This window comes from Hylaeus volcanicus, chromosome 2, assembly GCF_026283585.1.
Source record: "Hylaeus volcanicus isolate JK05 chromosome 2, UHH_iyHylVolc1.0_haploid, whole genome shotgun sequence".
NCBI classification, from domain to species: Eukaryota; Metazoa; Arthropoda; class Insecta; order Hymenoptera; family Colletidae; genus Hylaeus; species Hylaeus volcanicus.
In genome coordinates, this window is record NC_071977.1 from 11,003,908 (window position 1) to 11,018,368 (window position 14,461).

Sequence of the window (14,461 nt, forward strand, 5' to 3'; positions counted from 1 at the left end):
CACGTTGCTTGGTTGCAGCACCAATTAATTGGTTACGATTTAAATCCAAGTATTATCGTTAAAGTTGTACTGATTACATTCGTATGAAATTATTCAATCGTATTTGAGACTAACGACTTTTCATTGCTAACGACAATCTATATTTGTATACTAATATTATAAAGAGGTAAAGTTTGTTTGTTTGTGTGATGGGGGTAATCTCCCCAACTATTGAGCCGATTTAAAAATTTGTTTCATTAATAGAAAGCTACATTATCCCTGAGTAACATAGGCTACGTTTTATTTTGATAAAAATGAGTTTTTCAATTTGAAACCCCAAAATTTGTAAATCAAGTCGGAAGAAGAGCGTTGCTTGGCTACTTTATCGGCGTACGCTGGCCAAATGGTTGGATATACGTGAACATAATGTAATACAAAAGTATTGCTTATCAATAGATTAAAAAAAAAGTCAGGGACACGGTATACGTAGCTTATATACTTAATACTGTATAAATGAAAAACCTGATTTAACATTGTGTTGAAATACCGTTCGAAGAACCCGTTTGGAAATAATATAACATATTTGTGAAAAAGCAGAACTTGTCACGGTTCCAATTACCGTGAACGCAACCTTGCGAACGCGTTCGAGAAATGAGCCTAGCGAATCGCTAACTAGCAAGATATTCCGCGCGAGTAGTCGGAGAAATTTCGATTTCACGTATACGGTGCGATAATTAGAGCAATAAAATCCCCGTAAAAAACGCAAATAATGCGCGAGAACTGGTTCACTTTGTAGCATTCAATGGCAAGTATGCATGATTTATCGCAGCTTCGTTTAAATCTTGTTCCGACCGTGTCCATGTGCGCGACACGGACGAATGGCAAAGCTGTCCATACCCATATAGGCAAAACCTTGAAATCCTTGCGTCGCGTTACACGACCATACACGTAACACGTAGAAGGCAATACGCAACGATTTAAGGAACACGCCGCGACCGTGACAATTATTATCCTTAACGTTACACGTGCACAAGCGTGGAGCAACCACCGACTAATTATTGAATTTTAATAAGGACTGAGCCTCGTGTTCCTTTACTTCGTCTGGTCGGTATTAGTCGAGTTCTCTGTACAGGAGGATTTAAAGAAAGAAAGAATTTAGAGTGAGTCTGCTCTAGCTACAGAAATGCAGTAAAATATTTCATGAAAAGAAAGAAGGTTACAACACTAACTGAGCCAAATTCTCAATTTCTTGGAATTGTTTACATAGAATTGCCAGTAAGCTTCTATTAAAAAACCAAACTACTCCTTTGTTTTAATACACTCTAGCCTCAAGAAAAAAGATCAAAGAAAATAGAAGTAATAAATAAAAGAATATAATTTTAAGTTACGACCTTAGAGATGATAATGAAATAAAGAGATTACTATTACTAATACGCTCTAGCCTGGTTAGTCGCAAATGCGATATCAGAAAAGTGAATTTGCTTGAAAGTGATCTATCAACCTAACAGAATAATCCTAATCAAGAGACCTCATAGTACCATGCTAATATAAATTGTCTAAAACCGGTGCGTATACCCATAACCACAGGAACGAAGTGGTTAACGAGTTTAACTTTCACAGTATCGAATGATAATAAATTATAACGAGTAGTCTCAAGCTTATCGATACTCTACGCACATATTCATTCCTGAATTCGAGAGAACGAGACGACAATAAATCATATTCGTCCTATACCAACGCAATCATGTGTGCTCGCGAATTAGAAGAATCATCCGGCGCGGCGGGGTTAATCTTAATGAAATCTCTCTCGATCATCGAACATTGCGTGTACATTAATCTTCGAAGGCTTCCTAGACTCCCGACACGAAACCTGCCCTTTTATTCTATTTGGTTTCTCGCGTGTAACTAGCTTCGCGTACGGGGGAAATAGATAAGCGCTCGCGATCTTGCGCATAGGTTTTCTTATCAAATCGCGAGAAATGTTACTGGACACTGTATACTATCAACGCGGCGCTTTCTCGGTGTGTCTTTCACTTTACTTCTATATTCGGTTCTGCTAAATATTCATTTATGCATAGTATAAAGTTGATTTTTACAGAATAAAATTAGAGGATAATGTTCACTTTTTATGTACGAAGGATAATTGAGAGATCGAAAAAATTGAAGAAGTAATTTGGATATATATGGATATCATGGAAATTCTCAAGACTTCTTTAACCCTTAAAGATTCACTGTTTAAGGGGGAACATCTTTCGCTAATTTATAAATTTATATAATTACATACATTAGCGTGTATATAATTATAAAAATATATAAATCCTGTACAATGTAACCAACACCTTGGTACGTTTAATTTGCTACAATTTAACACGAAAAAGCCGAACACGAAGCCTCGCATTTTTATGAACGATATACTCGAATATTTTATAACTGTAAATTCCACGAAATCATCCTTGGTCACTTTATCAGGATCTTGTACGAGCTTCACTGATACCAAGATAACAGACCACACAGCAAAAAACGAAATTAATTATAACCCAACCGGTACAAACAAAGAAAAAAAGAGCAGTGTCGTGTAACTGTCGCTGGACCCTGCCCAAAGTGGTTCCCGGTGATTTATTAACGATCACGCGCCTAACCGTAAATAACGTTAACGAATCGTAAATCCCGTACCGTTAAACAAATCCTGCGAGCGCATTAGCCTCGCACTGTTAACCCTCGGCCACGTTCGCACGATTCCATCCTCTTAACAACAGGCTCGACACGTACACAGCCACCATTGGCACCAAGGTTGAAAAAGAATTCTACGTTGGCAGCGTTTGCCATCGTTGGTGCATGCATATGCATCGGATGTGCCAGACACTGGCGCAAATTTTAAAGTAGCTCGCGACGAGTTTGACCCGTTTATCCTTTGTACGCGAATTTTTTTAATCGCCTGAGATAATGATGTCGATACGATCATTATCTTCTCAAGTTTACGGGAGCCCCAATTGAACTTTCGACTGAATGTGAGCACTTGTAGGTATTTTTTTACTTTGATTGTATGATTATTGTACGATCTCGCCTAGTTGAGTCTAATTCTTGTATGGTCAGTGTTATAATGCTGAAGAAAGCCTAAACCACAGGTTGAAATATTATTCTAAGTGACGATGATTACTCAAGGGTTTTTAATTCTATTCTGCAATTTTAATTCTATTCAGTAATTCGATTTCTTTTAGTAGAAACTCCTGATGGACAAGGAAACCTTAAATGTTTAAATTTATCTTCAATTTTATATCTTAACAAGGAAACTATATGGCCTAACAATTGAATCATCATGATTTAATTAATCATCCAAGTCCTCTCCACGTGGAAGAGTTACTATGCCTGAAATCCCCAATTACGAAACATATGAAACGACCAAAAGGAGGCCACCCTAGCCAAGAGCCTAAAATGATATCCATCCGTGGATCAAAGTCGGTCGCTATGCAGGAAGAGATTGACAATGCAATTGAGAACAATAGACCGCGTCCGATCGCAACGTCGCCAAGGCGTGTACGTCGAGGTTTCGTTTTTACCGAATCAGAACACATTTTGATTGTTCATAATCACTCGGTTAGAGTGTCCCCGAATCGACTCCGCTGTAACGCGAAGTTTCGACACGCGCTCGTTGCATCACGTCCTGTATTGTCTCGCACCGACGACCACGTACGTGGCAGACGTCTTTGGGCAAAGAATTCCAACTGTCGATTATTCGCCGACGAATCGATCGGAAAACGTGTCCAGCGAGGCCAGCGACGGCCACCGTCAAATACGATCTAACGTCCAGTGTTTGGCCGTTGATAGAAAGCGCGATGGCGCGTGTAATTTGCACGCGCAGTTAGACACCTCTTTGAGGGTTCGTCGAGTTGGCACACGGGACACCTCGTTCGGCACGCGCAGAAACGCATTTCCGCCTTTCTAAGCGAATGCAAATTAGGCGAACGCGATTAAACTCGGTGGACGTCGTCCAACGACGATCGAACGGCGACCGATTGCATTCTTCGGTGTCGTGGGAAACTTGGGCTCTCCTTTATTTCTATTTTATAGGGTGATTAAGTCCTCTGTTGCTAAATCGAGTTTTTTCTTGCGTAACTGGCAAGCTGAGATCGGTTGGGGCGTGCAGCTTGTATGATTATCTCACTGAGACGGAAAAAATCGAAAGGAGGGGACTTTCTTTCTTTGTTTTATTAAAGTACGGAGTTGGCAACTGATGACACTGTCCAATACATCATTTTTTGAATTCAAATGTTTTATATGTCTCCTTAATTTTGAGGTTCTATAGTGAGGATCCTTAACATCAATTCTTTACACCAATCCTTAACTTCTTACGTGTCTGTTGAAACCCACTAGCCCACCTACAGTTCGGGTACCTCGGGATTGCTAAACCCGTACTGTAGCTACAATTAAACATAGCTACAGCCCCTGAGGGCCAAAGGAGTGGACTTGTGATGATGAAGATTTATTAATCATTTTTGTTTGAGGCTTTCTGTGACAAATTTTGTTAATAAGTGATTCCTGTACTTTAAATGTATTCGCTGTACAAGTTCCACTTCGTTTTATTGCGTACTCTTTTAATTAATTACTCTATTACTGTATATTAATTATTTTACTACACCACAGGAGCTACGCAATCAACTATGAATGTTCTATTGATTTAACTAAATGAATTCAACCAACAATTTAATAACAAAAACTTCTTCTATAAACCACAGAAAAGTTTCTATAAAATGCACACCCTCTTTTACAATCTTAAAAAAGTTTTTCTTTAATTTATAGAGAAAAGCATTTCACAAAATATTTGTTTTCTAACGAAGATACACGTCCCCTCGATCGGTTACGTGCGAAATGAAACGGAGTGCAACGGGTGTCGCGAAGTAACCGAGCGTGCAAATTCAAATGATCCCCCGCGAGGCAGATGCGCGCAATTAAAGCTGAGCAGTGAAACGACCGACCTAGGAGTTTCGCTAGGAATTATGTAATGCAAACTATTGCTACGGACGTTGCTCGGTGCCGGTTACCTCGTCGCGAATTATCAGAGCAGCAGGGACAATGCGGTTCAAACGGGGTTCATTGTTCGTCAATCCGAGTGGAACAGCGAGTCATCCTGCAAACACGTTTCGCTTTTGCATCGAATTATGAGCAAACAATTCATGCAAATCGAGATTCACTCTGATGGGTTAAATCAGCGTTTCCCAAACTTCCATCGGATCAGCCCTGAATGGAATTTTAATTACTATTGCTTTCATATTTTATTGCTTGCATATTCCTATTGCATTAGAATCAAACACAGTAAAATAATTTCTACTGCATAATTACAATACGTACGTAAATCTTGCCACTCGTTGTAAAGTGTAAAGCGGACGAACTTGAACGTTTCATTGAGAAATGTTTAACAATATCTACAACCATACGCAACGATTGGTGTGCCAGAAACCCAAGAAAAAAGTTGAATTTCCCCCCGTGGAAACTAGGCGTGCGTTAGAAGACAACTTCGGATAGGCACAAGGCCTCGCTCAGGCGAACGTATAATACTTTCACAGAAGCGTTAGAGCAAAGGTCATTCTTCCTCGGCAAATCCGAGACGAGTAACAAAGTTCAGGCATTCACCGTCATAGTACTGATTTCGAGGGAGTACAATTGCCATGAACCAAACTGAGAATACTCCTAACGTTTTTCGATAAAAGTTCAAGCTATAAACTTCCAAACTATGAAATTTATCACAGAAAATGGTGCACATAAACTCGAATTTTTCTTTCAAATTAAAATACAATACCAATTCAATTTTCCCTAATAACTCTTGACCCTAATCAAATTTATAATTTCATGTGTTTGCGAAACAAATGTGGGCTTGCTCTAATTGTAATAACACTAAATTATTGCTATTTTTAATTTGTAGCTGAAGAAGGTCTAATTGGGGTTGAAAATGTGTTAGCTTGCAAAGAGTAAAACAACCGTAATTGTGTATATAACTTTCCTCAAGAAGCGTGAACAAACATTCTTGTAAAATAAGATACCTAACGAGTTGCACTTGTGAAAGATACCAATGAATAGATAAATAGGAAACGTATTATAGAAAATAGATGGCTTAATTAACATTGCTAATACAACGCCAACGATAAGGACGTACATCTCATAGAAGCATCGTGACACACATTGTGCAAGAAACATAAACGACACATTCGATCATTCAAATGAGCGGTGACATTCAATGCAAATCGTGACGCGTATAAAATCAACGTCTGCGCGGACAACATAGTAAATCTTTGATCCCTCTTTGAGAAACTAGGGTTTTCTAACGATGGTTATGATAAACAACAGTTGCTATTTACATAAAAATTTAATGGTTACATCTTATGTGAAACTCAACGATAAAATGCCGCGTGAATGGAAGGAATTGAGTAAGCAATAGCAATTGTTTGTTGTGAACGTTCTTATGAGCAGTAATCATTTTTACGAGAATTTGGTGGTATCTATTTGAAAAATACCTTATTAGTAAACTGACATTAATGTTATATTGTAATATTATATTATGTTAAAAATCATTTCAACAATAAACTGTCTGAACAACCAGCAAGAATCCTTCTTCAACTAGCATACTGTGTATATTATTTTTCGAATAATTTAAATGCCACAGAAAAACGAAGCCTTCCAAAAGGTTAAACATTCTCCAAGCTTGATACGCACAAAGGAGTAAAAAAAAAAAAAAAATAACAAATACCTGTATCGACGCGATGCCGGACGTTGGTCTCGTTCGCCGGAAGAAGGTCGTCGTACTCCAGTGTCGTCACATCCTTCCCGTACACCAATACGATCACGGTGGTCACCAGCATCAACACCATCGTCACCACCGATAGATTCACCGTCATCGTGGCGAGAAATGACGCACTTAACCGGCCACGAAAAATCCGTCGCGCGACGAACAATGCTGTCGATCACATTTTCGCGAGCCGCGACGTATCGACGCTTCGAAAAACCAAAGCTCGAAATCGTCGAGCGCTCGGAGCGGGAAGTTCGAATCACGGGGTGGCGTGAGCGACGCCAGTTCTCTCGCGCACCATTAAGAAAAATAGACCATCGCGAAATCTACGGATGGTATCGATAATTCGAGATCGCTGCGGTGCACGTTAGGCGAGACTTAATCCATGTTCGCGAACAATGAACAACTGATTGGTCCGACGATCGCGAGTTATTGCAAAAGGAATCACGGGCCAATCAGTGGCCAATGATGCGCGCATTCTTCTCGAGTGTGTTGCGACCGATCGAACGAGAGTTATGAACGAAACCGAATGGCATAATTATTACGCGCGCAGGACCGCGTACGAAAACGAGTGCAACGTTCACGGCTGAGAGACTCTGGGTCGGCGAAACTTCGCGAATCCTCCTCGTTTCGTCCTCACCCGCCACGACCCCGCGATTCGAGTCCCTTCGAAGGGCTGTTAGTCGATGGCCATCGCACTGTCGTCGGATGTCACTCGCGTGCATGTAAGCGAACGCGTATCACGGATGCGAAAATCAAAACAATTGGCCGGGGGGTTCGCGCGTGCTACTTGTTTTAAAAGAAGTGTGCGCCTGCCGCACAAGTCCATGCCGCACTGCTAGGCAGCGGTCAGGTGTTTCAAGCAGCCGCCACGCGACATCCCCGCCATCTGTCGACCTATCACTGAACGCGCGCCTGTCGCGCGTAAAACCATTGGCGCGCTTTTTACGCGCACGCTCCCTTACATCGTATCCCCTCCGCTGCGCGTCACGTGGTCGCTCATTCATGGGAACGGGTCCTTTAATACTACACGCGTCTGTGATGCGTAAGCGTCACCAGGCGCGCTGTTGTTTGGAGTATGGTGCACTTAAAAGGTTTTAACCTTTGCACTCCGAATATTATTTCCATTTCGTTATCGACAGCTCCCAACGCTTTTAAGGGTTTTATTTGAAATTTACTTTACCTAACAAATAAGGCAATTTAAATAAATAAAGGAAGGATTGGTGATTATTGATTAAGATTTATTATTTGTAACAGTACCTTTAAAAATAACTTGTATTTTGGCCCAAACATGAATATCGCGACGAGATACTTGGGTATTGCGATTGTTTACAAGCATCAGTCTGGTCTGTTTAGCGCGCGTCGATGCTTACCGCTTGTGCCCGAGTTTCGACGAGCTAAATGGCACAGGAAGGGGTTAATGAATCCATTCGGCTAGACTATAACTCTGATCCGCCAAATAAATTCAAATTCCCTATCCAGAGGAGAATTTGCTCTGCCAGAAAGAAGCAAGAGCGTCGTCGTACCGTCTCTTTTCGTGTCCGTCCTTTGCAAGGTAAAATCGCGGTTGCAACATCACGTAAGCGCAGCCCTCTGCGCGAGGAGGACACGGATGCCTCCGTCCACCGGTATTTAATTAAGCCCCCGGTCACTCGAGAAAAAAGTCGTTGGTACAGGAAGCGATGGGTTTCGAGTACGCGAGCAGCGGACCGTGGTTCGAGCCCCGTTACGGGACCAACTCATCGGCGTAGCCACAATCGGCCAACGACGTTCCGTTCGCTGTTCGTCGCGACACGGCGCCGTCCCGACGTCGACGCCGTTGGAGAATGCCGGTGCAACTTCTCCCTGGTATTCCGAGGGATCGCGAACTATGTCGACCTTAAAAATTTTCGACACGCGGCTGGAGAGTAATGGTCAGAGCGGACACAACCATTGGTCTCCGTCCCTCTCGCGCGCTCCCCTTTTACGTCTGGTCTCGCTCCGTCTTGTCCACCACAAAAGGCGAACGATCGCCTGTTTTTCACCCCGACAAGGAAATGGACGGTCGATGCACCTGGAATCGTAAGGTCGATCACGATACATGATCTGTGCTCGGTGCATCGTTCTGGTCCGGGTGCGCGGAAGCGATCGCGTCGTATAATGCGTCACGATCGCCTCGTGGCTCCGTTGCGAAAGGGAACAAAATGGAGTAGAGTTCCTCGAATTTTTGGTCCTTTTGGCGTAGGGTTGGTGTAGGTGTCGAGAATGTTCTTTTTCTTAGGTTGGAGTTTTTATTGATGAAGATTAATACAATTCCATGAGGCGTTTAATCTAAAAGCCTTCTTACAATTCCCAGATAGCACAGGGACGTCTTATGTACGTCCATAGGACGTCCGGTACTGGACGTTCGGTACGTCCTGTGAACGTCCCTGGAACGTCCCAGTTACATCGTAGGACGTCCCCCTAATATTAGTGGTACATCATTCCACGGATACGAGGACCATTGAATAATGGTAACCATTCCCCAACGCTACTTAACTAGTAAGCATGGTGATTATAATTGATATCCTTGTCCTAGTTTCTTTACGAATTTAATACTCTCCCATCCCGATGGAATGGGGCAAAGTTCCAAATTATTTCGTGTCTTAAAGTGTCTTCAAAGTCTGGCGTTCAAAGGGGAATGCAATTAGCAAGCGCTGTACACCGACGTTTGTATTGTTGCGTTGACTTCACAGTGGTAAGTCGTTCTGGAGCTTCATCACCTTAGACATTATAATGGTACAATTTTCGCAGGAACTGCAAGATCTGAAAGATTGTTAAACGTACCTTTCTTTTAATGGGAACCCAAGGCTCGATCCACCATCGTCTTTCTCACGTGTAAGAAATCCACGGTACTTTATTGTTCAGCTTTTTAAGACGAGTTAGGGTCGTCATGCAATATCGAACCGCGAGGTACCATCGAAATTCTTCTATGCTTCTTCATTTTACTCGTTTCTTTTTTCAAGCCTTGGGGGACATATTCTCCCGAAATCCGGTTCTACTGGTTTGGGGTTAGATTCGAAGGCAAAGTTTAGCTGCTGTGGCCACGAGAAATCGGTACTTCCACTGATTACTATACCACGTTACACCGTATGAAACTAAATTGTCTACTGGAGTAAGGAGTCAAGGATAATAAGAGAGATTTGGTGATGAAATGTTTATTGATATTTTCGTATAAAGAACTATTTTCTTTGAGTTGACACTATCTGGGAATGCCCTACTATATAATAACAACCAAATAAGTCACAAGAATAGCAAACGTCCGAGCTCTAATTCGTCTGGGCTCTAACTCGTTCGATACAATAGGAGCACGTACTACATGCAAACTTCCAAGCAAAACAAACGTACTTCTATGTTAGACCAAAAGGAAAGTGCATGGCTATACAGAGGACTCTGCCCAGTGAATGCTAATTAACGTAACCCGCATAATCAACGCGCGTGAAAGCTTCGTGAATTAAAGGAGAAATGGGTCGCGATCAATCATCGTCAGTTTTACCTCGAACCTATTAATTTGCATTAGTCGTGCGTTCTTTACAAATACAAAGTTTCGAAGAGGCGAGAACAAATGGTCAGGTGTATTTATAATGGCGTCGGTGGCGAGTTATGCCTTCACGAGGGCCAAGAAAAAATTCAAATTGGGGGGCCTCCATCAATCTCTGAAACAAAACATAACTTATGATAAATATATAACAAGCATTGATTTTAGACACTTGCTTAGATCCAAGCTCCAAAAAGATGACTGGCACAGTGGTGGGAAGTGTTTACTAATCGATCAGATGAACAAATCAATTCACACTCGCTTCTCAATCGCAAACAAGCTCATCCAGCAGGAATCAGTCGTTCATCGCTGGTTGGAATCTCATTTAAGAACGGGAATCGTTTCCTTTTCTCATTTTCGTCTGGAACGCGCGAATAAATGAAGGGACATTAGCGGCGCACACATTACAGGTTGTCACGTTCGCCGAAGGGATGAAATTTATTACTTCAAATTGGTTAGAAAATACGCCGTAATTCTCGTTTAATTTATGACCGTACCGACAGTGTTGACGACGCAGCCTACGTCTCCCTCATATAATATTATACATACGAGGGCAATACGCGAGACCGGGTGCATTTAAATATTCATATGCAATGCATCATGACACCGTGCATCAGTTTCCAACTACAACCACTACGGTCACCAACTCCACACAACGTATACAGTGCCTGTTTCGGTAAACTCTTCGATTACCGATTTTATTCAGGCTCTCGACACTGTAGTTTAAACAAAGTCATACAGAAAATTATATCAGGTAATGTTGTATGATTTACAACGAAAGGTAACACTCTCTGAAGAAATAACGATCATCTTCAGACGAAGCATAAGTGGAGTATAAATAATGACGAATTTTATGAAACAGGAAATTCGTGTAAAGTGGAACTTAAACGCGCAATAGCAAATTATATTTTTAATCATTTCTTTCGAAATGAGATATATTATTTCAAGAACTATCGAAGATTTAATTTTGTCTATTATTATTTATAGACGCTATCCGTTAAATGCTATAAATATATATCATTACATATAAATATGATAAATTTTTAAATGTTTAACGTATAAACGATGAAGGGATACATCGAAACCTGATATCTTTTTAATACCACAGGACAAACGTTTCACCCCATATGCGAAAGCTCCGCGCAACAATTTCTCCTCCTCAAGAGGCTGTTAATTCCTACCTGTGCGACCCTTCGCTGTAGGTTTAATTAAAAATCGAGCTTGTCGGAATATCAGAGAGAAGAATAAATTTAACGCGTGCGAGCCATTAATTTACGTCCTATTCGCCGACACTGTTGTCGTACAAGAAGGCTCGCGTACCAAAGGGATTGCTTCCAAAAAAACGTACTCGTAAGTGAACCGATTTGTTTGTCTCGTGCCCGTGTTGTATATGAAAAGTGGCAACGGTAGTGCGTAAAACATGCTTAATATATTTTCATTGGCATGGCGAAACTTAACTCGTACGTCTCCGCGAAAATTTCAATTACTCAACGAAGGAAAAAGAGGTCCGTGAAACATGCGCGTACTCGTTTACTCGTTCTATATTTGGAAACTCGAATTTAACGAATGGCATCTGATTAAAATCGATATCTTACTTCTCCGATGTTGCAGGAAATAGCAAACATGCAAACTGTATTTTGAATCATTTCTTTCACGATGAAATATATGTCTCAAGAGCTATCGAAGACTTAATTTTGTGTATTATTATTTGTATCGGCAATTAATATTTGTTCTGCACATGTTGAAGAAACACTATTTCTGTTTTAAATTAATTATAGACAGGAGAGGAAAAATAGTGGTGTGTGGGTCTATTGCTCTATTTTCTGACCAATGAATACATCAAAACTGTAAATAAACGCAGCGAGTTTTAAAAATGTCAGTAACTATGATGTCACACTTTATGCGTTTTTATGTGGAATGGCTCATACATGACTTCATCATCAACAGGAAGAGAATAAGGGGAAACAATAGTAAGATTTAAAAAAATGATACACGCAAGCGCATAGTTATGCTTAGTTAAGTATATACACATCAATATGCACAGCATTTCATAACACGTGGACATACTTTATGAGGATAATCAGCACGCAAATGTAATAAACAAATTTATATCGATAATAGCTGATACTGATACGGTATAATGTTTTCTAAAGTTAGAGGCACAACCCCTAAGAGAGTTTTATTATTCAAAAGAAAATTTTAAATGCAGATAAATGTGAATATATTTTTCGTTTACAATTTTAAGCACCCCACATACTTCAGACACGGATCTCCTCGTCTTTTTGTAGGAGGAATACCTACCACAAAATTCGAAAACCTGATATATACCATAAGAATGAAATTGTGAAGATCTTTCAAACAGTAAACTTGAAATAATAAATTCAAATCAATCTTTACTAATTAAAAAAAAAATAATAACAGGTCTAAAATAAAATATATGAAATAATTAGATTCGTTTCTTTGCATTCAATTTTTCATCTTAAATGTTTACGATTTTAAGATATATATTGACGTTAAATACATAAAATTCATTAGTGAACTTTTAATTTGTAGATACAAATAATCAGCAAATCATAAATTATCCAATGTAAATTCTTAGTATATTTAGTTGGCATGGATCAATATCTAAGAACCCTCTAGTTACATAATTATACGAAACTTCGAAATATTAAATCGATAATTAACAATACATAAAATACAATTAATCTGTAATACACTGAAAGCGTATATGTAACAATGAATTATAATATATGGCACCGGCAACGAAAGCATTCCCTAGTGCATCTATAAGATTTCATAAATTTAAGTTCTGGAGATGATTGTGCAGGACCTAAATTTAGAGAATCCTCACTTTCTTCGCTAAGTTCTTCAATACTAAATGTATCAGTCAAATCTTGTTTGTGCTTCGAAGAGTCTTTTGACTTAGATGTTGGAAAGAGAGTCATTTCACCTTCGCTATGAATTGAAGGGAATATATTTAATACGCTTAATTGTTAAACTTGAGAAATAATGATATTAGAAATTCATGCAAAAACTAATGTTTACCTTTCACTATCACTATGCCAATATTCAACAAGAGGAAGATGCTCTTTACTTTTATTTGGTACAGGAAGTCTTTGAATAGATATCAAACCAGTTGTACTATTACCTCCATTACATCCCTTATCATATTTTGGCAACTTTATATAATCTGAATTACGCTGAATACGTTTTGCCTGTTCAATTCTTGCCTCTATTCAAGACAAGAAATATATGAAATAAGCTATAAATAACACTGCGTAGATGAACACTAAGGTAAAAAGTTAGCAGTAATACCAAGTTTTTTTTGTAGCTGTTTAGTAGTGGAATTATGTTGAGACGTTTGTGTCTGATTGCTGCTGCAGCTACTATCGCTTCCCTAAAAAAGTATGAAGCATTATATTTTGTTCACCAGCTTCTAGTCTGTTTATATTTGTACCAATTGCAGTTGTAATGATAATTTTGTTGTGAATTGAATGATGTACAAGTCATAACAAATTCTATATTTACCAAAAAGAGTCTTTCATCTTCTATACGACTAGTACTTTTTGGGTCACTATCAATTCCACTATCTTCCATCACAAAATAAAATTTTATATTAAACTAAAGAATTATTCTCTCAACTCATCTGTAATAAAACACAAAACCTTCTGAACCTGAGCACGAAAATTTTGTTAGACATAACCACATACAAGCAGAATAATCTTTCAGTTTCTAAGAAAATAATACCTTTAAGCATTTAGACATTTAATAACAATGCATAAATTCCATTTATAGTTTAAACACTGCCATTCTTTGTATACAGGTACTTTAAACAGGCACTTCAAAAATAATAATTTATTCTGAAATATAATATACAAATAATATATATTCTATTGCGTAAATATGTACGTAATATCATATAGTTTTTATGCCTTTACTCACAAGTATTTGTAAATTATTCTGTCTTATCTACAAGGAGCAAGCATGCTTACATTATCATGATATGTTCTATTATTGATTTTCTTTCATCTATATAACACACACAGAATCTTGACATTTTCGCCTACATTTAAAAGAAATGCACATGAATTTACAGTCAACTATGCTGAGCAACATTTTATAATTCACTATACATAAAATATGTATTA

The 14,461-nt window shown here is 39.2% G+C and overlaps 2 protein-coding genes across 2 annotated transcripts in view; both read right to left on the bottom strand.

Moving 5' to 3' along the window:
- LOC128884830 (uncharacterized) overlaps positions 1 to 7,589 on the bottom strand; it is a 221,503-nt gene extending 213,914 nt beyond the window's left edge. Inside the window, exon 1 of the mRNA XM_054138480.1 lies at positions 6,719 to 7,589. Coding sequence (XP_053994455.1) covers positions 6,719 to 6,866 — 148 coding nt within the window. The 5' untranslated portion in view covers positions 6,867 to 7,589. The remainder of the gene's footprint in view (positions 1 to 6,718) is intronic.
- A 4,354-nt stretch (positions 7,590 to 11,943) lies between these two features.
- LOC128872512 (uncharacterized) lies at positions 11,944 to 14,375 on the bottom strand. Its single transcript, XM_054115293.1, has 6 exons — positions 14,256 to 14,375; positions 14,061 to 14,173; positions 13,842 to 13,959; positions 13,629 to 13,710; positions 13,359 to 13,545; positions 11,944 to 13,268 (listed from the first exon to the last, which is right to left on the bottom strand). The coding sequence occupies exons 3-6, from the start codon at positions 13,908 to 13,910 to the stop codon at positions 13,055 to 13,057; spliced, it is 552 nt and encodes a 183-aa protein (XP_053971268.1). The 5' UTR covers positions 13,911 to 13,959; positions 14,061 to 14,173; positions 14,256 to 14,375; the 3' UTR covers positions 11,944 to 13,054.
- Between the last annotated feature and the right edge of the window lie 86 nt (positions 14,376 to 14,461).